The sequence below is a fragment of the Lemur catta genome, chromosome 20 (assembly GCF_020740605.2).
Source record: "Lemur catta isolate mLemCat1 chromosome 20, mLemCat1.pri, whole genome shotgun sequence".
NCBI classification, from domain to species: domain Eukaryota; kingdom Metazoa; phylum Chordata; class Mammalia; order Primates; family Lemuridae; genus Lemur; species Lemur catta.
Window position 1 is genome coordinate 11,031,978 of NC_059147.1, and position 27,468 is coordinate 11,059,445.

The window sequence follows — 27,468 nt, forward strand, 5'->3', positions numbered from 1 at the left end:
CAAAGGGCCAACAAGCACATGAAAAGATATTCAACATCACAGTCATTAGGAAAATGCAAATCAAAAGCATCTGGAGATACCAACTTCATACCCATCAGGATGGACATTATCAAAAAAATCAAAAATAATAAATGTTTTGAGGGTGTGGAGAAATTGAAACCCTTGTGCATTGCTGGTGGGAATGTAAAATGGTATGGCAGTTCCTCAAAAAGTTAAACATAAAACTGCCATATGTTCTAGCAATTCTACTTCTAGGTATGAAGAACTCAAAAGAACTAAAAGCAGAGACTCAGATACTTGTACACCAATGTTCATAGCAGCATTATCCACAGTAGCCAAATCGCAGAAATAACCCAAATGTCCATCAACAGATGAATGAATAAACAAAATGTAGTATGTATAGGATGGAATATTACTCAGCCTTTAAAAGGAATGAAATTCTCATACATGCTGCAACACGGATGAACCCTGAAAACATTATGCTAAATGAAGTAAGCCAGACACAACAGGACAAATATTGTATGATTCTACTATATGAGCTACCTACAGCAGGCAAATTCACAGAGACAAAGCAGAATAGAGGGTATCAGGGGCTACAGAGAGGGGTGAATGGGGAATTAGTGTCTAATGAGTATACACTTCCAGTTTGGGATGGTGAAAAAGCTCTGGAGATGGATATATTAATAGTTGTGATTACACAACACTGTGACTGTACTTCATTAATGCCACTAAATTATAAACTTAAAAGTGACTAAAGGGTAACTGTTATGAATATTTTACCACAATTAAAAAAAGGGTTTTAAATTAAGTTACTTAGATGAGTATACAACTATCCACTTAATATTAGCCCCAAAACTATATTTTTTATACCTTTCTGTATGTGTTCACACACAAAAAAAATTAAGTCATAAAACAGCTCTTTAAGTTCATACAGCCATATATAGCCATTTTTTGATATATATAAAAAAATGTAAACAGCTACAAGGAATTAGAATATTGGTCAGTTTTATAATTTTCTTTGAAATGTTATTTTAAAAATTAGCTTCTTAAAAAATTACTATTGATGTTATTAAACATATCATTTATGGGAAAATTAATTCACATTTCTTAAGCAATAAAATCTAAGAAAAATAATTTTCTAAGCCAAAGAGAATGGTTGAATATTTATGTAAAAATCCTATCCAGGCTAAGCACAATGGCTCATGCCTATAATTCCAGCACTTTGGGAGGCTGAGGTAGGAGGATCACTTGAGACCAGGAATTTGAGACCAGTTTGGGCAACATTATCAAGACCCCATCTCTAATAAGATTTTTTAAAACTAGCCAGGCATGGTGGCACAACCCGTAGTCCTAGCTGTTTGCGAGGCTGAAGTGGGAGGAATTGGAGCTATGATCATGCCACTACACTCCAGCCTGGGCAACAGAGTGAAACCCTGTCTCTTAAAAATAAAAAAATAATGCCCTAACCAGTCAATACTCAATTTATTCTGGCTACACAGGGCTTGAATAAAAACTCTATGTTATTTAGCAATATAAGGTTAAGGCTGAATCTTTGTATCCTTGACTATAGAGTGTTCCCACCCTCAGAAGTGACATGTGATCAACCATGGCCTGCTGAAGTGGGGGACTGCAGGTGAGAGGGCTCAGAACACAAGTTTCCTTAGGTGCCAATCTTATTCCCTGAAAGCCATATATTATTTCTTCAATAAAGCCTTTTTTTTTGGTAGGTGGGGCAGGAAGAAAACTATGTTTTTTGTACTGATCAATACACTGGATATTTTACTCACAGATAAATCCATGTCTCCCAGTCTTTTTTGTTCCTGCTCAATAACAGATTCTAATACTTTATAGTAAAGCATCTCCGCAAAACGAAAATGTCTGCTGGTAACTTCTGTAGTAATGATTAAAAAACACAAAAAGGACACAAAAAAGAAAATAAACACTGTGGAAAATGAAGGCCCATTCCTCCCTCTCCACCCACAAAATAAAATTTAAAAACCAACCCACGCTTCAAACATACATACATTTCTTGTAATTGGTGTTTTAATTATCCCTAAGATACCTTAATTTTCTTCATGACAACATTCAAATTTTTCTAAAACTGTGAAACGAAATTTGCATATAAAGAACTGTAATACCATTCATTAAGATTCACACCCCCCTTTTTTTCCCCTATATATTTGAACAAAACAGCTCTTTGCTAAGAAGTATGTAATTGGTTTACTACTCCACACCCACTGAGTTCCAGTTCATGAGATCAAACAACTCCTAGGCCAGGTCTGGGCATATAATAGCTATATCTTCTGTTCCTGTTTTTAATATGTTGAAGCATCACTATACTTCTATTTAATTTCCAGTTTTCAAATGAAAACTAAAGATCTGCAAATAAAAACGCTTCAGAAGTCCAACATGATAAAGATATCATCCTAAAATTTCTCTCTTACTGAGAAGGGCTCAGAAATCACTTGGTTGGTAGAAAAACTGGGCAGCTATATTCTAGCCTTCAGTATAAAGGCATAAATCCTTTCCTCACATTTCTGACTCAGTTAACAAGACAGGACTCCATATAGTTAAACTTCAAAGATGAGAGCAGTATAGAGAATACTAAACTTTACCTTTAGCACAATTACTGAAATCCTCATCTGGCTGGTAATGCTGAGAATATATTTCATACATTTCTTTCAATCTGTTAGCAATAGCCTCAGTTGGATCTCTGGAACATGTCCTAAATAAAAATAAAAAGAAATTATCTAATTTAAAGGTCTTGCCAATGCCGGGCATGCTGGCTTGTGCCTATAAACATAGCATCTGGGAGGCTGGGGCAGGAGGATCACTTGAGGTCAGGAGTTTGAGGCTAGTCTGAGCCAGAGTGAGACCCCGTCTCTACAAAAAAATAAAAAATAGAAAAATTAGCTGGGCACAGTTGTGTGTGCCTGTAGTCCCAGCTACTTAGGAGGCTGAGGCAGGAGGATTGCTCAAGCCAAGCAGTACGAGGTTGCAGTGAGCTATGATGACACCACTGCATTCTAGCCGAAGCAACAGAGTAAGACCCTATCTTAAAAAAAAAAAAAAAAAAAAAAACCTTGAACAGAAACTATACACTTCCCAAATTAATCCAAGAGGTCCCATATTTCCTTATCAAAGGTGGTGGTACTTACTAGTTTGAGTTAAAAAAAAAAATTTCTTGTGTGGGATTGTACCTTTTACTGCAGTAAGTTTAGCAACCTTGGTCTGGGCCCATTTGATGTCTGTGACTGGCCTCCACTCACCCTATAGATCCCCAATTACTGATGATAACCAAACTTGCCCTCACCTATTTCCCTAGAAGGCAGTACAATTCCCATTAAAAACTTCTGGAAGAAAACAGAATGAAGGGGTATATAACCTACACTATGGACTAATATAAACCATTACTGACATTCTACATTTTTCCCCCCAAAACAAGGTTTATTTCATTCACTGCCTTTATTAGAAAGCAACATATGTTCGATGCAAAAGCATTACACAAATTATTACCATATGGCCTTTCTTGTTACAATTATGCTTTTATCTTGATCACAAATACATATATTCCTTGTAAAAATGAAGCAACTTTAGAAAATTATAAAGAAAATAAAAATCAGTTATAACCCTGTTAGAGATAACTACTGAATACCATATGTAGGCAGAATCTTATGTATGAACACACATGCCTTTTTATATACCTTTGCTTTTACCTAGTATCTACTGGTAATATTTTACCTCACTAATGGTACTTAAGATTAGAGAAACTGTTATGCCTGGTTAGAAATTGTAAAGAGATCTGAAGATATAGAGATTAAGACAGGCTTCTAAAATGTATTTATAAAATGCATCTAAATTCAAAGCAAACAAGGTCCATCTGAAAAATATGAGTTAGGAGGAAGACATATAGACTTAGCTTGTTGGAGAGTAAATCACAATCAAGTTTGTGAATAAAGTAGACTTCATGAAAATTGAAAGGAAAAGTTGTCAGCCTTGGCATTTAGTAAGCCCAACTACGAGTGGAAAATTACTTATGTGTGTATATAGGGTCTTCTTGATGCCAAACCACCAGAAATTAAATGGGATCCTACAGGGTCTATGTCATCAGATTATACAGTTTTAGAACTAGGAGGGACCTTGGAGGCAATTTTTCAAATCAGCTCACCACAAAGGTTATGCACGAGATGAGATTCATTCTACTGTGCTTTTCACTAAAACTGACTGATATTACTACCAGTCTCAGGCAGATCAAAAAAACTAAAGGCAGTTAACTTCTTTTCAGGCTAAGGATGTCTCGTAGAGCTTACAAAAGTCACAGTGGTTTTGTCTTCCTTTATGAACATGTGGAATGCTGCCAATCTTTTCAAATCTGACCCACCCTTCAGAACTTTACTCAGGTTCAATCCTTTTCACAAAGACCTTTGACAACTACCATCTTCACTGACTGCCCCCTGCCCATGCTAAAATCTTAACATAGAACAGTTGGCAATAAGACAGCTTGCTGCTTTATTCTACAGCAGCAGTCCCCAACATTTTTGGCACCAGGGACTGCTTTCACCGAAGACAATTTTTCCACAGACAAGGGGTGGGGAGGGACGGAGCTCAGGCGGTGAAGCGAGCGATGGGGAGCAGAAACACTGTAAATACAGATGAAGCTTTGCTGGCTCACCCACCACTCTCCTGCTCTGTGGCCCCCCACTTCCTAAGTCTCATGGAAGACAATTTTTCCATGGGGGGGGGGTGGAGCTCAGGCCGTGATACACAGCCAGTTCCTAACAGGCCCGTGGACCAGTACTGGGCATGGCCCAGGATTTGGAGACCATAGTTCTATAGTATCTACTGTTGTTAGTTAATATCTTCTGTATTACATTAAAGAAATCTGAGGAAATGTGGTCTTCTATTTATACATCTTATATTGCTAGGTCCTCTATGGACTAACAATTGGACTAAGCATGCAACAGATATAAAATTATTAATGGGTGAATTAAGGCACTAACAGTGAAAAGTTAAAATAGGAAATTGGAAAACAATCAACAACCAAATATTGGTAGGCAGACAGTGCTCAAACTAACCTGAGAATCTGTTCCAGTTTCTCACTTGGTGCATTCCTGAGGCCTGTCAGCATGGTGTGAAGACGACTCAAGCTATGTGTAGCTGTAGAAACTGGGGTCACACAAGGGCTGTTCTCCTTAATGTACTTCATACCAGTAAGTGGTGTGGAGATTCTAAGTGCTTTAGACTAAAGAAAAAAATTAAGTAGAATTTAAAAAAGAAAAACATCATTTTAGGTCAGAAAGACTTTAAATCACTTCACAAATGGGAATTTAAGCCTATCAAACTTTATCATTACAACGTCAATAAACTTTAGTGACACAAATGTCACCATTCCTAAAATTTAAACATAACATTACTAAGAGCCACCACTATCCATGTGAAGATGTATGAAAGGACAATTGTATTTAGCTCACTAAAAGTTTGTCTCCTAAAAGTTAAACCTTTAAGATAAGGCATAGCTCCTTATTATTCCCCCTTTAAAACTTAAACTTGAAGGCAAAGCATTATACTCACCTGAAAAAATTAAGAATATCATTCTCATCTCTGAGAACTGGAATTTTATACCTCGCATCTACTGCTATTTTGGCAAACACTCAAAGATTGACACAAGAAAACTGTGAATTACATCTGGCCCAAATAAAATCTATGATTTAACAAAAGCCCATCTACATCCTCAAATTTGCTTCAGAGAGAGACCATAAGACAAACAGTCCTGAAAAAGACAACCTGAACAGCCTTCTTCAGTCTTTAGTTACTAGAATCTATGAGTTTTTTCCCCCTAAAGTGGACAGATGTAAGAAATAAGTTAACATTCTTGAATATAAATACGAAAAAGATATGACTTAGTGTCAAAGAATTTAAGCATGAGTACACATACTAGTAAAACGTCTTTTCTCCATTTTCAAATAAACTCTGAAAGGTTAAAATAGCTTAATGTTTTAATATTCAAGATAAACCAAATTTCCCTGTGTATTAAAGGTACTTATTCTAGAGATAGTTTTAAAAACACCTAGCAAAAATATGCACCTGGCAACAGAACTATTCAAGTTTCATAAGATACAGAAAAGCACACAAATTCATTATATACAAATCTATATGCTTTCTTCATGTTCTAAAACAGCAATAGAGCTCAGACCTTTATTTTGTTTCATAGAAATCCATTCTATAATTTTTTAAGTCAATAAAATGATCTGGGTAGATTAACTGCATTCAAAAGGTGCTCCCTGACTTAGAAGGTTCCTTGCAGCCAACTTCTTCACTGTATATGAAGCGGCACCTACATTGAGAGGGAAAGACATCTTGTGCACGTACAGGAGAATCAACAGCAGCCAGCGGCATGTCATCACATCGCCCACAGGTAGCAGTGGTTTCAGAAGAAACTAGATGTGACAACCACAAACAGCTTCCTGCCCAGAGTCCTCAAAGTCAGCATGGTGCTGCTTGGTAGCCCTGTTCAAGCGCTTAGCGTAAAGCTTCCTGTGCATTCTGATCAAGAGGAGTCTGTCTTTAACTCAGGTATAAATGTTAAGTTGGTATTTTTAAAATTTAAGATGTTCCTTTTCTAAGCAAAGACTATGAAATTTGCAGTGTCTCAGAGCTCTGTCCTTAGAACTCTTTTAATTCTCTATCAAATCATACTGCTGGTAATCTTGCTTCATTCCATGGCTTTAAAAGCCATCTGTATCCTGATGACCCCAGAACACACATACACAACCCTACCCTCTGCTGTGATCTCCAGTCTTGAATCCCTACACGGCCAACTCAGCTTCGCTACTAGCATGCCTAAAAGACATCTCAAATTTAACATGCTGATAACCTAACAGTTGATTTCTCCATAGACTTGCTCTTCCCTCTCAATAAATTTCAATAGTAAATATTCTTGGAACGCTTACTATGTGCTGAGCACTGCATACAACACTGGTCACAGCCTTCACGAAGCTTATCTTCTAATGCAGGGAGAAAGATAATAAACAATTCTTTTTACTTAGCTACCTACCTCCTATCACACAGTGATAAATATTAAGAGGAACACTAGCAGCAGAGTAAGGGGGAAAGGAAATCCTAAGGGTTGAGGAGAATATTGGTGGTTATTATTTTATATAGTAATCAGATTATCAGGAACTGACTGGGCACGGGGGCTCACGCCTGTAATCCTAGCACTCTGAGAGGCCGAGGTGGGTAGATCATTTGAGCTCAGGAGTTCGAGACTAGCCTGAGCAAGAGCAAGACCCCGGCTCTACTATAAAAAAAAAATAGAAAGACATTATATGGACAACTAAAAATATACATATATAAAAAAAAATTAGCTGGGCATGGTGGCACATGCCTGTAGTCCTAGCTACTCGGGAGGCTGAGGCAGTAGGATCGCTTAAGCCCAGGAGTTTGAGGTTGCTGTGAGCTAGGCTGACGCCACGGCACTCTAGCCTGGGCAACACAGTGAGACTCTGTCTCAAAAAAAAAAAAAAGATTATCAGGGACCAGAATGAAGTGAGGAAGTACGGAAGTAAGCCACATGAATATCCTGAAGAAACATGTTCTAGGCAGAGAAAACAGCAAGGTGACATTTGAGGAGGTCAACGTGGCATAAGCAGAATGGGTGAGGAAAGTAAGCTGAGTGCCATCTCCAAAATACAGCCCCAGTACAACCATTTCTCTATCAGCAGAATCATTGCAACAGCCTTTTAACTCCTTACTTCCACCCTTGTCCCTTACCCCCTATAGCCCACAAGACCTTTACAAATGTAAATCAGATCATATGGGAGTCACTCTTCTCAGTAACATCCTCTTTCACAGCTTTCATCTCCATCAACCCCCAGGCAAGGTCCTTACAACGTCTTCCAAAGCGGGCAGGTCTGCCCGGCTCTCTTGCTCCTTCCTCCCCTCAATTCTTACCACTCTTCCCCTCGCCGATTCTATTCCCACCACACTAGTGTTCTCACTGTTCCTCCAAAAAGTTAATCATGTTCCTAATTCATGGCTTTGCACTTGCTGTGGTCTTGGCTTCAAACACACTTCTGCTGCTATTCACATGGCTTGCTCCCCGCCTTACTTCAGGATTAACTTCTCAGTTAATGTCACCTCGAGATACTTCCCAGCCACCTTATCTACAAGAATCCGAAGCCTACCCATTCTCTCCCTCCCCAATATTTTTTATTACTACTCTGGTTTATTTTTCTTCATCTGTCATCATCCATGTAATGTATATGTACTTCTCTGGTTATCTATTGTCCATCCCCCCACACTAGAATATAAGCTTCTTTAGAACAAGGTATTCATGGCTATTTGTTCACGGCTGTATCCCCAGTGTCCAGGACACAATCTGGCATATAAAATACTTTAGAATATTTGTTGAATGAGTAAGCAGACCAGTCGCAAGCCTGAAGCAGCTCACTTACAGGTGAGTTGCCCCTTGGATTATCTACACTGCCTCTGGAGACACTTGTCAAAAGCTTTGTGTTTTCTTTGAATACCACATAACAGAAGGGAAACTCATAGTCTCCATGATCCTAAGTGTTTGCCTGACATACCGTCATGTGGTTCTGAAGCTCAGTTTAACAGAATTTTCTTAAAGAATGTAGATTCTCAGTTTCTCCACTTTCTTAAATGAAGGCCCCAGTTCAGGTCAATTAACATTTTCTAAATGCCTATTCTGTTCGTTATATATAAAGCTGTATATTACTGGCTGATGTTTTCAAGACCAACAATTATTAGCATGATACATTTGTTTAAATTTATATTAATTTCTCTTTTTCTCAGACCTAACTAAAACCTTCGAAATTACTTTAACAAAAAGTAAATCAATAAACATAGAGACAACTCTTCCAATTAAAAGAATGATGGAATTTTCTTTTTCATATTGAAGCAAGTAAAACCTGCACACAGAATTACCAAAATAAAACATAACCCCTAGCTTATCTGCTCCTGTATCTCTACAATTCCGGCATGGCTCGACTCACCTTGTCAAAATGCTGCTGTAAGATGTTTTTCATCTGTACCCTTTCGGCAGTCTCTGTTCCTGAACCAGTGTTCAGACACCTTGAGAGAGTCCCAATTTCCTCCTCAGCATCCTCTCCAAGAAATATCCGTTCATCTAAATTCCCAACAGATAAAACATACTCCTCATAGGCCTTATTGATGGCTTTACTATAGGAAAAAAAAATACAGACAAAATGTACTCTCTCACAGAATTGCCATTTCAATTAATGTTTCAGGCCACTTAATTATTTCATTTTGTTATTTGTTAAAAGTTCTAATAATTTTTTGCAAGTTTAATTTTAGTGGGATCACTATTAATTATAAAACCTGGAGAGTATAAAACGTAAGCTTGCTACACTATGCTCATCCATTACCCTGTGGGTATATTTTGCTGACAGTGTTTCACCTGCCTGGTGGGTGCAGCTTCTGGTGAGAAGCTTAACTATCTGTCCAGGCTGCTCCAGACACCTCTGAACACCTCCTACACATGACCATTTTTCACCTGTATAGTTCCAAAAGAATTTATTTCAAAATTTATAATCCAGAAGCTTAATTAATAAAACTTTAAACAGTCATACATTTTCAACAAATTCAAAAACATATGCTTATAGTAGTTGACAAAATTTTTATTGCTTCTCTATATTCTCCCATAAAACACACTCTAAATTTCCAGAGTACAAACAATAAAAGCAGTAAACTCTGAGGTTTCCTAAGTATACAATTTAAAATATTAAAACAGTTTCATGATGGAAGTACTCACAAACTCTCTCCAAAGTTCCCAGGCTCTAGAAATCCAGTAAGATTTTCTTCTTTTCCCTTAAGGAGCTATGATGAAAGAAGAGATCCTTAAGTCATCATATTAAATCAAGTTTTTCTTTCTCTATAAAACATTTTCACATTATTTCTTTGCTACTTACAAACCTTTTTTTCACAAAGTTTCCTAATGTAGGGTTTCCAGAAATGTTCTTTTATTCCCTTTGCTTCCAAAACTAGGCCATCATGTAAGGAACAAAGTTTCTCAATGACACAGGGTGGGTCAGAGGAAGGTTTGGACTCCTTAGCATGAAAATCTTCAGATAGGCCTATGATGTATAGAATCACAAAATGGAGATATCAGTCAGCACTCAATAAACCAAACTGTATATTACTAAATTATAATAGACTAAAATATAAGTAATATATTATAATCAGTATAAGTTAGTATATGAATATATAGGAAATAGTGTATATTGGCCTAATTTGATTCTATTTAAACATACTTCAAAAAATGGCAAATAGAGGTAAAGTGTATCATTACTCAAAAGATTTTAGTTATGCAATGTTCTTTCTGGAGATGGTTAAAGAGGAAACTAAAAAATTAAATTTTAGTATATTGCTCTAAGATCTAAAAATCACAAAAATAACAAAAAATAACTATGCTAATAAGCCTTACATTCAAACAAAAACACCACTTTTAAAAAATTGTGCTGTTGAAAGATTATTTACTTAGATTTAATTATAGTAGATATATTTATCATATTAATTTATAGTTTATTATAGCCCTAGGCTCAGCACAAGAAAAAGAAATCAAAGAAAAATAAAAGAGGGTATAAATGAATGGAAGCAGCTATATGGAAATATAAAAGGGAGTTAGGAAGGAAATGAGAAAATCACAGAAAACGATATGAGGAACATTAACTTTATCAAACTAGGAGCAAACTGAAGTAACTAACTCCACTAACTTTAAAAATCTACCTTTTAATGGCTGCAACAATATAGTTAGATAGAATGAACAATATTTGAAAGCACAACACAGTGACTATAATCAACAATAAGTTAGAGTCTACTTTAAAATAACTAAAAGAGTAGAAATGGAATGCTCCTAACATAAAGTAATGATAAATGCCTGACGTGATGTGTACCCAAATTACCCTGATTTGATTAATTCACATTGTATGCCTGTATCAAAATATCACATGTACCCTATAAAGATATACAACTATTAGGTACCCATAATAATTAAAAATAAAAAAGAAGAAAAAAATTACCTTGATAGTCAAATAAACTGAAATTCTAATTGGAACCACCCCCAATTGACAATTACCCAGAATCCTATTATGGTATTATTCAAGTAGCAGCAGTATTATATATTAGCTCTGTAAATACTTTTTACTATTTGCTTTATAAATCATAATTTGGGCTCTTAATTGTATATCATTCATAGAAATTAGATACCTGAAGTCCTACTAAATGTAATGCCAAAATAATTATCATTTCCATACATATGTTAGTTTAAAAGATGAAAGTTCATTTTACTTACTTTAGACCATAACTACTCTTTTGTACCAAAAATTTTGGAACGAAGATTCTCTCAGTAAATTCTTTTAGACCTCCTGCAGCATGTCAAGCACAAAGCTTGCCAATGTAGAAAACCACTATCAGCTTGAATGTCATCTTTACTACTTTGAATTTCTAAATGCCGTTTCCTTTTTGAGTATATATTTCAGAAACTTGTAAAGCTGTCATCTAAGACTTTAAACTTTGTGAATCTGCAATTGCTTTTTCCAAAAATATTTTTATATATAGCTTGACTCCTAGTTATAAGAACCATGGATAATTATAATGATTGAAGCTTTCAAAATACTTATGTTCTATGTACGATGTATACAACTCCCAACAGTAAACATAATATAGAAATGTGGCTTGTCCAAGTATCTTTGATTTGCAAACTTACCTTTAAAATTAGGGTTCACAAGTTCTTTACGATTGGAACATTGAAGGGCATTTCCATAAACTAAGTCCAAAGCACATAGCAGAAGATGATAAGAATTGACCAAATCATCACTAATCATGGGGAAATTACCTATAGGATTACAAACAATTATAGAGTTAAATTAGCATCAACTTTACAGTATTTTAAAATAATTTCTTCCTTTAATTACAATAACATTACACAACATTGTACAAAGTTGACTCGAGTTACATTAAGTGTTTTGGTAAATTTACATTTTGAGATATTACTCTTATTAATAAGTTTGTAAGAGTTTAATGAAAACAAATACTTTACTAAGAATGCCATTTATTTGTTCAATACTCATTAAGTATTTATTAAATACCTAGTAGCTGATTAAAACTATCATCATTGTGCTCTTCTTTGAAAATTCTCAAAATGAAAACTTCATAAATTATCTCAAACTGTAAGAAATTGTTTTGTATGAAAACATTTTTCTGTCATGAAAACTACTAGAAATACTTAGAAGGAGACAGCTGAAAAAATGATACATATAATTATTAATCTCATGTATGTACTTTAACAAAACCAGAACCTTTAATCAGACTCCTAACGGTAACATTTCCAATACTTTTCTGTATTATAAGCTCAGACAAATTAATGCAACAGGAACACCATTAAAGATATTTAAATGCTAGAGCTACTATCGCAAGAACAACTGCTGATGCTTGGTAACAAAGAAATAAGAAACAAAAACGTGAACCTACGGAAATGTGTCCTTTCTGCAGTGCTGGCTGAAGTCTAACACTGAAGTTTGTTTACAATGCATTTAAACAGTTTCATTATTATCTAAATTTCTTACAAATTAAGAATTATTTCTAGTTTCTTTTTTATAAATTGAAGCCTATTCTTTTTGTAGTTAAACACTGCGCAAGGCTGAGCACAGTGGCTCATGCCTGTAAGCCCAGCACTTTAGGCCAAGATGGGAGAATTGCTTGAGCCCAGGAGTTCAAGACCAGCCTGGGAAACATAGTAAGACCCCATCTCTACAAAAAATAACTTTTTAAAAAAATTAGCTGAGTGTGGTGGCACATGCCTGTAGTCCTAGCTACTTGGAAGGCTGAGGTAGGAGGATCACTTGAGCCCAGGAGTTTGAGGCTGCAGTGAGGTATGATGGTACCACTGCACTCTAGCCTGGGCAAAAGAGCAAGACACTGTATCTAAAACAAAACAAAACAAAAACTGCACATATATGCTTCATATTGAATTTTACATTCTTGAAATATCAGATAAATTCAATTTATATATCTAACATACACCTTTAGAAATAGAAAAATTATTTCTATTTCTAAACCTTAGCATTTTCACACTTAAGGCTTACCTAAATTTGTATGTGTGTGTATACACACACACACACACACACACACACACACACACACACACACACACACACACACAGCTTTGTTTCAGGTTTTTTTTTCTCTCCTTTCCTCCAAAGAAAGTTACCACTTACCTTGGCATATCAGGATAAGCAATTATTTTTATATAGATGGAACCATTCAACAAATCAACTTAAATGAATTAAAGAGGAAAAAATATTTTTCTGTTGCCAATAATGGAGTAAATTCTGCATTGATATATCCAAACTAACACGGCTGGTTCTACCATAGAGGTTTAATATTAAAATATACTCAGTTCTTCATATGTAAAACAAGAAGTAGCACCTACTGGTTTCAAGCTACAAAGACCAACACACCGACAAACCTAACTTGTCAGTGGCATGTACTTGCCACAGAAGGCAAAAAAACAGAAGCACTGTAACTTCCAACAAAAAGCTGAAATGTCCCTAAAGATCAGAATCTAATTTAAATCCCTGGACTGTCCCACCATGACATACTTTCCATTTCAAATTCTGACCTTAAAAATAAATCTGACTTTGTGAGATATTTTATTTTTTAATCAACAAAGACAACAAGTAAATGGAAATCTGTTTAATCTCCAGAGTTGGCATATTTATCAGGACTGAGAAGATTTGGGATTTCATATAAAACAGGAACTGGTACCTATTGGTCTTCTGGCCACAAAGCCTTTCATGTGACAAGCCCAAACTTGTCACTGGTGTGTACTTGCCATGAGACGTCAATAAAGATAGCAGGCAAAGAGTTGGCTTATTTATCAGGAAGGAGATAATCTGGGGTGCCCATATGCTACAGAGAATGTCACAAGAAAGGTGGCTATAAAAGAGTACACCTTCCCCAAAATAAATAAATGGAGAACTGAATAAAAACCAATTTAAACTATGCTATATTAGAAAAGATTCTTGGCCAGACACAGTGGCTCATGCCTGTAATTCCAGCATTTTGGGAGGCTGAGGCGGGAGGACTGCTTAAAGCCAGAAATTCCAAACCAGCCTGGGCAACATAGTAAGACCCTGTCTCTAAAAAAAAAAAAAAAAAAAAAATAGCCAGGGGCCAGGTGCAGTGGCTCACACCTATAATCCTAGCACTCTGGGAGGCTAAGGTGGGAGGATTGCTTGAGCTCAGGATTTCAAGACCAGACTGAGCAAGAGCAAGACCCCAGTCTCTACTAGAAATATAAAAATTAGCTGGGCGTTCTGGCACGTGCCTGCAGTCCCACTACTCCGGAGACTGAGGCAGGAGGGATCGCTTGAGCCCAGGAGTTTGAGGTTGCAGTGAACTATGATGACAACATTGTACTCTACCTGGGGCGACAGACTAAGACTCTGTCTCAAAAAAAATAAACCAATGAATTAGCCGGGTGTGATGGTGCACACCTGCAGTCCTAGCTACTTGGGAGGCTAAAGCAGGGGGATCCCTTGAACCCAGGAGTTCAAGGTTATAGGGAGCTATGATCTGCCACTGCACTCCAGCTTGGGAACAGAGTTAGACCCTGTCTCAAAAAAATGGAAGGAAGGAAGGAAGGAGGGAGGAAGGGGAGAAAGAAAGAAAGGAGAGAAACAAAGAAAGGAGAAAAAGAGAGAAAGAAAAAGAGAAAGAGTAAGGAAGGAAGGGAGGCAGGGAGCGATGGAGGGAAAGAAAACAAAAGGAAAGAAGGAAGGAAAGGAAGGAAGGAAGGATCCTAGCGCATCATAAAAGATCATAGAAGTTGATTGTGAGGGGACAGTTTCTTCAGATGGAATTATTATAGACTGAATTAATAAGATTAAATTCAAACACTAAGTTAACTGCAGAGACAAAAACTATGCCACCCCAACTGATCAAGTGATAGCAAAATAAGGACAATAAAATTCTTTTTTTATAGTTTATATAGTACTAAATATATTTATTCCTAAGCACACATATACCATAAAAGAGAAACATCACAGATAAAAATCCTACAAGTCAGAATCACATGAAAAGATTACTATCATATATAATATCAGCCACATAGTCTAAAACTTGTTGTGGCCACTATAAAAACAATTTATCTACGCTAAGCATTTTGTATCACTGATCATGTCACCTTTATCTCCACTAAAGAGACATGCCCGTGTGACAAAAGACACGACTTTTCTCTTGAATCAAGCATGCAGCTCGGAAGGAAGGATGACTCTTACCTTACTAGCTAGAGAGGACTATTAGACCAATCAAACCTGGAGACCTGTGGCGTGACACATCCTTGCCAGAGGCCTTCACATCTAGCATGAAACCAGGAACCAAGAGATCTGGGTTCAAATTCCACCTCTGTTCCTAGCAGCTAGTTTCTGGGCTTCAGCTGCCTAATTTTTAAAGGGAGTAAGCTGAGCTAGTTGATCTAATAATGAGAATCTCTTATATTTATGAAACTCCTTCCAGTTCTATGATTCTTAGTTTTTAACTCTGCATTTTATTGGGCTATCTTAGTGGCAAAGGCATGCCACATAGCCTATAGAAGAAAGCTATGTAACTAATGTAACTGTACTTTCTTTTCTTTAGATTACTGAAATTATTTCTACATAGAAATATAAAAAGGACAAAAAATAACAGGGATATATTTCACTGAATGTAGACCTTGGTTAGATTAAATAAGATAAGAGGAAAGGGAGAGAACATAAATAGTATCTAAAGACATATGATTAAGTATATTTGTCTGAAAAAGATGCAAAAAAAAAAATCTGAACTACTCTGAGGTTGATCATTCCCACTCAATTTAATAAACATGTCTCATGAAAAATATAGCTCAAAATACTAGCATATACAGAACAAGGTGTTCTCAGTTCCTAATTCAGAAGAATAGCTTTGGGTGGAAAAGATGTTGTATAAGAACAAAACTGATGGATTTTCCATTTAAAAAGAGAAGAATTGGCTCTTATAAAGAAATTCAAAATACCCACTTATGAAAAGGTGATAAAGAATCTGGGATTAAAACACTTCAGAAAATTTTCAGTCAGAAACTTTTCCTGGTACATATTATAGGTTGACAAAATTAATACCTGAAAATTTAAATAACTAATATCTAGATAAATATTGTTCTTACCTTTTGCATATATAAAAAGCACCCAACAAAAATGGAAAATTTCTGACACAGTACAGGGCTGTCGCCTTTGAGAGAGAAAAAAAAAGTCATGAGACAACAGAAGAATTAAAAAAAAAAGACATCCCAAGTGACTGTAAATTAGGTGTGAAACAAAACCCACAGTTACAGGGAGTGATATTATAATAGATTCAGTTTCACATGGAAAATGTGCAAGAAGTTCTGCCCCAACCAAATATTGGTAGGAAATAGCTGGGAGCCAGGGAAATAGCTTATCTCAGGGAAAAAAAAAAAAAATTTGGAAGAACTTTTAAAGTCTTTTGAGGTCAAGATAGGTAAGGTGGAAAATAAAAGAATAACAATAGTTCTTTTGATGACATTAGCAAGGCCATGTGCTTCAAGACTCCTATACACAGACAGATATTTCCCACATTTAGTGGTCTATACCCAGGGTAGCTAACTGGTGAAAGTCCCTAACATCTGACTTGTGTATTCACATTTTTGGTTGCTTAAATGAAAAGGGAAAGTTTTCGTAAACAAAGACCCCATACATTTTGCAATATGAAAGCCAACCTCTTCATAGCTAACACAATGAAAAGCAAAAAAAAAAAAAAAAAAATCATTAAAAGAAAACTATTGGTGAAAAAGATTATTTATGAGATCACACTTTTTTTTTAAGACTAGCAAAATAAACCTAGGGATCAAAACTGTAGCACAGACAGACAAATGTGTATTCCCAAGTAACAAAAACATACCGCTGTTTTCTTCCTCTTTGTTGACGAGGTTGCTCCTCTTGAGGATATTTAAAGATATCCTGAAAAATGGGTTCATATTTCTTAAAAATTACAGCAGAAACAGTGAAGTTTCTTTCTAATCTCTCAGTACGTTCTCTGAAATGTGGGGGTAGATTTGCCATGTCTTCCCACTTCTTCATCTTATTAAAAAATTCAATTAAGCTAATATTAAAAATAAAAAATGAGATATTTTCTTAAGTAACATAAAGGTAAAGTATATAAATATAAATAACTAAAAGTAAATCAGAACTATGTCACTAAATTATATTACTTTTAGACAATGAAATAAAACCACAATGTCTCTGAATAGATTAATCTCTTACAGGTTGGTTTATTCCTCTGATTCTTCTACTTTTTTTTTTAGATTACCTAAGGTTTTTTAAAAAATTATGAAATATTTTAAAATACAAGCAAAATTAGCAAGAATAACATAATCAACATTCATATGTCCAACTACTAGATTTAACAAATATTAACATATTGAATAAATTTCATATTTGCTTCAGATTTCTTTAAAAACTAAAAACACTATAGAAACAGCCAAAATCCCCATTTGTACTCTTCCCCAATCCCATTCCCCACCCTTCTTCCCCAGACAAGCACCATTCCAAAGCTAGTTTTAATCCTGCCAATGTTTTCATACATACTACACACACATATATATATGTATCCATAAGCAGTAAGTAGTATCTTTTGCATATGTTTTTACATTTTATATAAATGGTATCATACTATAAGTAACATTCTGCAACTTGCTTTTTTCACTCAATGTTTTTGAGATTCATTAATGTTGATACGTAAGATCTAATTAATTCATTTTCAACTGCTAAAACATTCCTAAATATGAATATACCATGACCTTTTGGATTCACTCCCCAACCAATGGAAATTTAGGCTAGTTCCAATTTTTCATAGTAACAAAAAAAGCTATAATGAACATATCCTAGTACACGTTGCAGGAGTTTCTTTAGGAACTACCCCAAGGAGGAGTCAGAGAAAGTACACCTTCAATTTTACAAGGTACTGCCAAATTTCCCACTAAAGTAGTCACGCCAATTTATATTCTCACAAATGTACACCAGCAATATAGAGTTCCTGTTTCCCTGCATAAAGACCTAACTTGGCACTATCGGATTCCAAATTTCCCCAATCTGATGAGAATGAAACATTGTCTTGTTTTTACTTTGAATTTCTTTGAGTACTGGTAAGATTGAACATCTTTCCCTGTATCTATTACCTATGTGAGTTTTGGCCTTTATGAAGTCATACTGTTTACTCATTTTTGTTGATTAACCATTTGGTAGTTCTTTATATAATTCTGGATACTGATCCTTGGTCAATTTTATGCATTGTAAGTATCTTCTCCCAATCTGCTCCCATAACCCACTTAGTCCGTTATGGCCGAAAAAGTAAATCCTCTGAACCCACAAGTAAAAATCTAAATATAAAAAAATGAGTTTTTGAAAAGGAAATAAAATGAAAACGCAGGATTGTATTGCTTTCATTAAAGTTTAGTTTACTATAGTTTATTATGAGGATTCCATAATTTGATCTTTACTTCTAAAGTTCTTTGACACTTTACTAGGTTACTCTGCCTCTATTTTTCTTCTTCGTAATAATAGCATTTTTGCATCCTATTTATTAAGTCTATTTCTGCAGGTTCACAGTCCAGGCGTTCAACTCTCCATGCAATGCCTTTTGTTCTTAGGCCTAAATACAACTCAGGATGGAGTTAAGGTTAACAAATAGACTATAGTTAAAATTGTACCTTTCCTATTATTTTAATAGCAAGTGATTTTTTAACCATTAGGTCCATAAATTTTGACAGTGTTAATACCTCCAAAATGCCAAGCATCCTTTTCCCATTAATCTCTAATAAGTCATAAAAGAAAATTCATCCAGAAGATAGAAATAAGTATAATTAATTCCAGCATACAACAGATAAAGCAATTTCTGCCTCTTCTCTTAAACATTATTTGACCCTTTATGATTGATTATGAGTGTCGCTTAGCCCACAAACAAGAAACTAAGAGATATTTACACATTCTGTATATATTATGACACGAGTCCTATGCATGTAGTTCTAAGGATAATACTATAATACATAATATTTTATTTACCCTTTCAACCTAGAGTGTCTCCTAAAGTTTCTCAATAGACTTATTTAAATTTATCTCAATATTACACTGAGTCATAACCTTTAGAAGTAAACTCTTCCATACAAGTGCCTAATACATTAAAATTTAAATATTTTCACCAAAGAATAAAATGAATACAAAAATTGATGTAGTAAAGCCATGACCCAGCTTCTAAATTCACCATTCCACAGGTACAAATGCTCAAAAAATGATGAACAAAGAGAATTCTTACTATCACTGATTTATGAGCAGTTAGTTATATTAGTCATACTGTACTTTTCCAACTTTAACATAGTTACCTCTGCTCTGAACACCGCAGGATTCTAGTTAAAGATACAAAGTTTCCTTCAACTGTCCCTTTGCTCACAGTTGGAACAGATTTTCTGCAAGCCACATATAAGGCACATGCTAACCAATGAAGATCATTTCCCTATAAAAGAAAAAAAAATTGATTTTTAGTTAATGAGCTACATATATGTCGATACAAAAAATTCTTAAGTTTAAATTCAACGTGTGGTTTCTCTGTTTGTAGGTAACTATTTTCCAATGATGGCCCTATCCCATGTGTTCTTCTTATAATGTGACATTCATCCACTGAGTGGTAGGGATTTGTGTCCCCTCACCTTGAACCTGGGCAAGGATCTGTGTCCCCTCACGTTGATTAACTGGCTCAACCAATAGCACAGGTGGATGTGATGCTATGTAATGTCAAAGATAATAAAAGGCAACACAGATTCCACCTGGCACTCTCTCCCAGGACATGTGTCTTGGAAGTCCTGAACCAATATGTAAAAAGTCCAGATACCCTGAAATACTATACTGGAGAAATCTCATGGAGGTTAGTCACAGAGAGAGAAAATGCCCAAGGAGCCCCAGCGGTGTCAGTCCCTAGCTGCTCAAGTCTTCCAGGTGAAGCACCAGTCACTCTGAAACAGAAACACGACATCCAGACTATGCCCTGTCAGAATTCCAGACCCACAAAGTCTGCGAGCAATCTAAATTGTTCCTGCTGCTAATTTTATACATAATCAAAACACATTCATGAATAAATAAAAATTATTTTTGTAACCTTATGGACCATTGTGGATCCATTATCACAGCGGTCCCCAACCTTTTTGGCACCATGGACTGGTTTCATCGAAGACAATTTTTCCACGGATGGGGGAGGGGGTATGGGGTATGAGGCATGGTTTGGGGATGACTGAAGTGCATTACATTTATTGTGCACTTTATTTCTATTATTACTGCATTGTAATATATAATGAAATAATTATACAACTCACCATAACACAGAATCAGTGGGAGCCCTGAGCTTGTTTTCCTGCATCTAGACAGTCTCATCTGGGGGTGATGGGAGACAGTGACACCTGAAGTGTGTTGCTTATGTCCAGTCTACTCTGTAACCTCATTTGGTTGCTGTCACTGCAGAAAACCCTGCTTCACAAAGACAGGATGTTGGAAATGGAAACAGGCTTTTCAGTGCTTTTGTGGCAATCTCAGGATATTCCACCCTGACTTTAATCCAGAATGTACGGAGATTTGAAGTTGTCTCATATTTTTAAGGCCACTGCGATTTGTGATCTCAAGCAGTTGATCCTCTTCTAGCACGGACAAAGTCTATTCACCTGGCTTATTCACAAATGGGTCATGGATCCATTCCTTCCTAGTTCAGGGATCTTTGTGGTTGGGAATTAATGCTCAAACTCTACTGAAAGCTGAGATAGGTGATCATGCACCAGCTGGGAGAAAGAAGGCCCTGGCTCAGCCTCTTTCAAAACCTCTGATGATGTTTGAAACATGTCAAAAATCTCAGTGTTCACTCATCACCCCCATAATTCCAGTCTGACTTTGAATGCAGCCACTTTATCTGCCGACTTGAACACAGTTGTCATTCTCTCCTGAAGTGACAGATTGAGTTTGTTGAGCAGGTTGAATATGTCACACAAGTAAACAACTTTTGTGACCCATTCTGTGTCACCAAAATGTGCTGCCAGTGGTGACTGTTTTTCTAAAAAAAAAAATCTCTAGAGTGGCTCTCATAACTCAAAAACCCTGGCTAGTGAGCTACCTTTAGAGAGCCGTCTCACTTCTGTGTGTAAGAGCAGATGTGCGCGCTCTGTGTCCATCTCCTCACAGAGCTCCGTGAACAGACATAAGTTAAGGGCGTGTACTTTAACGTAGTTGATAATTTGAATCACATCCTGCAAAACGTTGTTTACTTCAGGTGACATTTTTCGGTTGGCCAGCATTTCTCTATGGATGACACAGTGCGTAGACTCACATTCAGAAGTGACCTCCTTGACTCAAGTAGTGAAACCAGAAAGCCATCAGTCATGGTAGCGGCTCCATCTGTGCATACATTGACGCAAAATGACCCATTCAGTTTTCCTGATACGTAATCGTTCAAACTTGAATAGTTCTGTGGCTGTGATGCTAGTTGGCAACAAAAGTGCACATATCCTCAGGCACATCCTCCTAAAAAATATATTGCACAAAAACAAGCTTTGTTGCCTTGTCAACAGTGGTAGAACTCATCAGCCTGGATTGTGTACCATGGTGATTCATTAGTCCTCTCTAACAGTTGCGCCTCAATATCCTCTACTATTTCATCAGTTCATCTAGTTATGGTGCTAGCTGAAAGAGGAACACGTGCCACCTTTTAAACTGCACTCTTTCCTAAAAGCTCACAGCCAATGTCCTTAGCAGCAGGCAGGATCAACTCTTCACCAGTAGCAAAGGGCTTCTTAGCTTTAGCAATGCGGTCAGCCACTAAGGATCATGCTCTCAGTGCAGACACACTTGATGAAGTTGATGAAGTGGTGGCCTTCAATAATTGCTTCTGTTCTCTGTGTTCATGTTTTTTCCTTTTGCAAAACTCCCAAGGCTTTTCTTTTAATGCAGGGTGCTTGGTCTCCATGTGGCAAAGCAGTTTTGAAGGTTTCATGGCTTCATTGGATTGCCAGTCACCACATATTATACAAAGCGGGCTTGGAGAATATGAATCACCTGTTGCAATTAACCCGTAATTTAAGTAGGATTCTTGGTATTTTCTTTTAAATGTACCATTCATTTTCTTGGCAATCTTAGAGTCTTCTGCTGTCTCATCATCGGGTCTTTTTTACTCATTTTTGTTCATTTTTAATTTTTATTTTTTTATTCATTTTTGCTAGGGTTAGTTTGTGGGCTTACCAAAATCGTGACTGAGACAAGTGCACAGTGCGGGCAAAGAGGCACAGATGGAAGTAGAAATAAAAAAAGGGGTGGGCCACGCACGGACTAAAATAAGTGTCAGATTCTGACTTAACACGTGTCACCAGATGCACCTGTACAATTGAAGTACAATAACTCACTTGCCACTATAAACCCTGCCACCAGATGCAGCTTAATTGTCACTTGCCACTCACTGATAGGGTTTTGATATGAATCTGCAAGCAACTGATTTATTATGGTCTCTGTGCAGTCAAACCTCTCTGCTAATGATAATCTGTATTTGCAGCTGCTCCCCAGCGATAGCATTACTGCCTCAGCTTCACCTCAGATCATTCAGCATTAGATTCTCAAAAGGAGCCGAAACCTAGATCCCTCATATGCACAGTTTACAGTAGGGTTCGCACTCCTATGATCATCTAATGTTGCTGCTGATCTGACAGCAGGCGGAGCTTTTATGCAGTGATGTGAGTGATGGGGAGCAGCTGTAAACACAGATGAAGCTTTGCTTGCTTGCTTGCTTGCTTGCCTTCTACTAACCTCCTGCTATGTGGCCCAGTACTGGTCCGTGGCCCAGGAGTTGGGGACCACAGCGTTACCAGATATAATTCAAAACAAATAATTTTTAAGGCATTATTTCTAAAAGATCATCTTCATAATTCTTTTTTTTTCCCAAGAAGTGATACAACTTTTATCTCCCTATAAGGGCTGAACTGGAAGATGTCCTTTAGTTTCATTGTATACAATGCTAATCGAAATGGAAATGAGAGAAACTGAAAATTATCCATTTTTCACATTTATACATAGACTAGCTTAAAAACCCAATTATAGTTATTGTAGCACAGATGTTCTATTTTCAAAAACACAACAAAGATTTGTGTATTAAACACGTCTCTGAAAAATGCTTTCATTAAATTCTTGATCTACAAAGTCTCAAAGTAAATTTAGTTTTATAACCACCAAGTTTCTCTACTATATCAAGTTCTCTTAGAGAGTATTAGTATAAAGTTAAGTCAGTCACAGCATTATCCTGTGTTTTAATAAAGGGTTTAAAGAAGATAATCTGTAATGGTCTATTTTGGTCCTAGAGAATTCATAACTACATCATTCTTAAAAACAAGAAAAGAATTAGTCTTACATATGAGAATTTTATAGTGCTTAAAATGACAAAATGGATGGGGGAGCTCTTTGTAAAGTAACCTATGCCCAGTAGGCCACAGACAACAGAAGAGCAGACTCTGTGCCTGGTTTACCTCTGGTCCTATAAAATGTTTGTTGAAAAAGTCCATAATACTGAAAAGTAGTCATCATCAAAATTAACAACTCATGGCCATATACTTATAGGGTCAAGTAGATCTGGTTTCAAATTCTGACTCTGCCATATATTAGCTATAATATAGTGGGCAAATCACTTAGTCTCAGAGCCTCCATTTTTCTCAGCTGAGGACTGTGAGAATTAAATGAGTTACAAGTACAAATCATAAAAAATACAAAAATTAAAAGATAAATTCTATAACCAGTATTCTGTATTAAATATCACATGAGCTTTATTTTCCACTGTACGCTTTCATGAGCCCGACATCACACGTTATCTTACAGGATCCCTGACTTAAGCTTCACAAGGGCAGGGATTTTTAGGCTTTGTTCACTGCTCTACCCCCAGCACCTGTGTGGCAAATAGGTGCTTAAGAAATATTTGATAGATGAATATTTATCATTCATTTATTGATTGGGTAAACTGGACTAAGAAGCTGAGACTAAAGTCAGTAATCAAAAAAAATGGAATAATCAAACATATTTTCAAAAATAACTTACTAACCATCTTTCTGTGTCACTTCCTTACATTAACACTAGACTTCATACGACTTAACTTCTATTTGTTGAAATACCTCAACCGTATGGTGATAATGCTTGTTCTGTCTTATTTACAAGATTATCCTGAGAGTAAAATAAGAGCTTGTTTGGAGGCACTTATGACCTTCACTGAAAAAGAGTCCTTCTCTTTGCCTGACTACAGAAAAGCACTGAGAGATGAACAGGAACATGGCCTACTCAGCTGGATCATGTAAGCATACGAAAGAGCTGAGTAAACTTGAAAGCACTGTCCATTTAAGCGCTTTACATGCCCAGAACAACATATTACCTTATTCAACCTTCAGAACAGCTCTGTGAGGTAGGTACAAATATCTCCAGCTTACATATCACAAAACTGAGTTTTCCACTGGTTAATTGTTTAAAGTCACCCAGGTCTGTCAGGTTCTAAAGCCACTATACACTATATTTCTCTGCAGATATAATAACTGGGAGAGAGAACTAGTAATTGAATTAAAATTCTATGAAAGCAGCTATAAATTTACAAAAACCTTAGCAGGATGACACACAGGAAAAACACCACATTCTATTTAAATAATACCTTGGTTAGGCCTTCATATCCTGAGTCTATTCTACAAACTTAATATTTATGTAAAACTATTTTAGAAAATCAAATGGCCTCAAGTTTAAATGCCACACACACAGGCAAACAGCTGATAAACAATCCGGACTTCCGTGTCACCTCCCATTGGCCCGCGGAGGGGAGGTGCCTACAGAGTTGACAGTCACTGGCTAGAATGGCCATTTTTTTCGTTTGCAAACCCCGTCAGAAGAAAGGGACAAAACATCCTTGGATCACGGCAACAACAGGAGTCCTGTGCCACGTCTAGGGTGACCAAAAGGTCCTCAAGGCAGTTACAGTGCTGATTCCTAGGGCGTCTATATCCGGGTGGGCAGAAAGCGCATTTCATCTGGCCTGGGAAGATTAGTCTTAATTTGCTTACACACACATGGACACAGCCCAAAACTTAACGCGTTTGCTCAAACCGACACAATACCTGGGCAAAGGCAATTTGGTACAGTAGGAAAAGAACAGAGAACCCTGGAGACCCAGGCGCTAAACTCCGGTTAATCGCTGTGCAAAAATGGGCAAGTTCCCGCCGCTTCTACGTACGGTCTTGACCAACTACACCTGTGCACTCCACTGACCAGGTGGGTGGGGAATCAAACGAGTCACAGAGGCCCCTTTCTAATCGTGACCCCAGCGTCATCTCAAGCCTCGCTGCGCTGCTTTAGGGCGCGAGGTGCTCCCCATTCTGAACCCGAGAGGGAGGAGCAGCGAGAGCGGGTTCACCTTCAGCGCCGCTAAGGGCCTTTGAAACGCCTGGTTTCCAGGACTGCGGAGCGCGGAGCATTCCCGCCCTCTCCGGGCCGGGACCCCGGAGCCAGCGGGAGGGTCCCTGAGGGCGGCCCCCGGGTGGGAAGGCACCCATCCCCGCGGCCGGCACGCCGACCGGGCCCGGGAAGCCGCTCTGCTCCCCCTAGCGCACCTCCAGCGTGTAGCTCTCGCTGATGCTGCGGTAGCTGCCCCAGGCCTCGGCCCGCGCCGCCTCGTCCATGTTGAGGCGGCTGCACAGCTCGTCGAACCGCTGCTGGGTCTGAGGCGCCGGCGACTCGGCGGGCTGCGCGGCGTCCTCCGCCTGCCCGTCGTCCTCCTCCTCCTCCTCCGAAGCTGCCGCCGCCGGAGGGGGAGGCGGGGGCGGCGGGGACTGGTCACCTCCGGACGGCATGGCGCACACCGGGCAGCCGGTCCTCAGATGAAGTGTGGGCCCGGGCCCGCAGCCATTCAAACCGCGAAGGGCCCGCCCGTCGGCCGCCAGCACCGCGACTGCGCCGCCGCCCACTCGCCGGGCCCCTTGCAGGCCCCCGTAGTTGTGAGCACGGCCTGCTGGGAAACGGAGTCCACGCCGGCGGCCCGCGGGGGCCAAAAGGCATGTTTGCAAAAAAAAAAAAAAGTGAGATCTTGTAGTCTCACTTGGGCTGAAATAAAGGGCCTTCGCATTTTAAGTACATACCTCCCCATCGTGAGACCATTCAGCAAGGCAGACGTTTTTTTTCTGAGGGGGTGGGGCGCTGCAGTCATTCTAGGGACTTGGCCTTAAGCTGCCAGAAGCCTTGCTAGAGCTCGGTCCTCTCAGTGCAGAGCTTTGAAAGGAGTCTTTACGTGCTGAGAGTTCTGTACTTCCCACCATGTGGAGAGAGCCCAGGGCCCCTGGCCCTCAGCTATGCTGAATCAGCCAGTTTGGACGCAGAGCCTCCAGCCTTGAGTCAGGCCGTCCCGTCTGATTCTGTACGAGATGCAGCAGAGAGGAGCCTTCCCGCTGAGCCCTGCCCAAATTGTAGCAATTAAAGTCTGTGGGCAAAAGAAATGATTTTCTTTTTGTCTTAAGTCACTGAGTTTTAGGTTGGCTTGTTATACAGCAATAAATAATCAGAACACTGATTAAGTATAAAATATGTATGTATCGATTATCAGGAAGGAAAATCATTTAATAATTGAATATTTTTCTTGGTAATTTTTTATGCTTCTTCTAATCTCACCACAACAGTTTTCATTGTTAAACCTTAAAAAGCTAAAATAATGGAATAATTGACATCAGAGATATGTTTAAGTCACAGCCGCTTTTGATGATGGAGGTTAACTGACTTGGTCGTAGTTTTTGAAAAAGGAGCTAAGAGTTGAAATTAGATTCCTAGACTAGTCTTACCAAACATTTCTTTTCCTTATCTTGCCGTCTTCTCCTCCCAGAAGCTGGAATGGCCATCTTGAAACACAAATCTGATCACATCTTCTCCTACCTAAGTGGTTTCCTGCTACTCTTAGCACAAAGTCTACACTTTCCACACCTACAGGTTCTCTCCCTCCTGCCCCTTCATCCTCATTGAAAATTACTCTCTCATTCTTTCCCACCCTTAAATGTCTATTGAATATTCTCATGACACTTATTATAACCATAATGAATTATTTACATGTTTGACTGTTTCATGCCTGTTTTCATCGCTATGCTTTAAGTGCTATGAGAATATGAGAAGTGTCTGTTGGGTTCTGGGCTGTAACTTCAGGGCCTAATGTGGTGTCAAGCATTGAGTTGACTCTCCATAATATTTGTCAAAGGAACGACAGATTATGATCATTGAGACATATCTTCAGATTTTTTAGATGTAAAATCCTTACTCTTGTCATGATCTGATAGCCCAATCATTTGCCTTATACAGTTGTCCCTAATATCTATAGGGGATT

At 37.7% G+C, this 27,468-nt stretch overlaps 1 protein-coding gene across 1 annotated transcript in view; it reads right to left on the minus strand.

The window, feature by feature from the left end:
- Window positions 1-26,085, minus strand: part of RBL2 (RB transcriptional corepressor like 2) — a 52,694-nt gene extending 26,609 nt beyond the window's left edge. The window contains exons 1-11 of the mRNA XM_045533196.1: window positions 25,718-26,085; window positions 19,448-19,578; window positions 16,972-17,172; window positions 16,220-16,284; window positions 11,747-11,875; window positions 9,955-10,115; window positions 9,794-9,858; window positions 9,015-9,201; window positions 5,076-5,242; window positions 2,616-2,725; window positions 1,788-1,891 (exon numbers count right to left, since the gene is read on the minus strand). Coding sequence (XP_045389152.1) covers window positions 1,788-1,891; window positions 2,616-2,725; window positions 5,076-5,242; window positions 9,015-9,201; window positions 9,794-9,858; window positions 9,955-10,115; window positions 11,747-11,875; window positions 16,220-16,284; window positions 16,972-17,172; window positions 19,448-19,578; window positions 25,718-25,957 — 1,560 coding nt within the window. The 5' untranslated portion in view covers window positions 25,958-26,085. The remainder of the gene's footprint in view (window positions 1-1,787; window positions 1,892-2,615; window positions 2,726-5,075; window positions 5,243-9,014; window positions 9,202-9,793; window positions 9,859-9,954; window positions 10,116-11,746; window positions 11,876-16,219; window positions 16,285-16,971; window positions 17,173-19,447; window positions 19,579-25,717) is intronic.
- Between the last annotated feature and the right edge of the window lie 1,383 nt (window positions 26,086-27,468).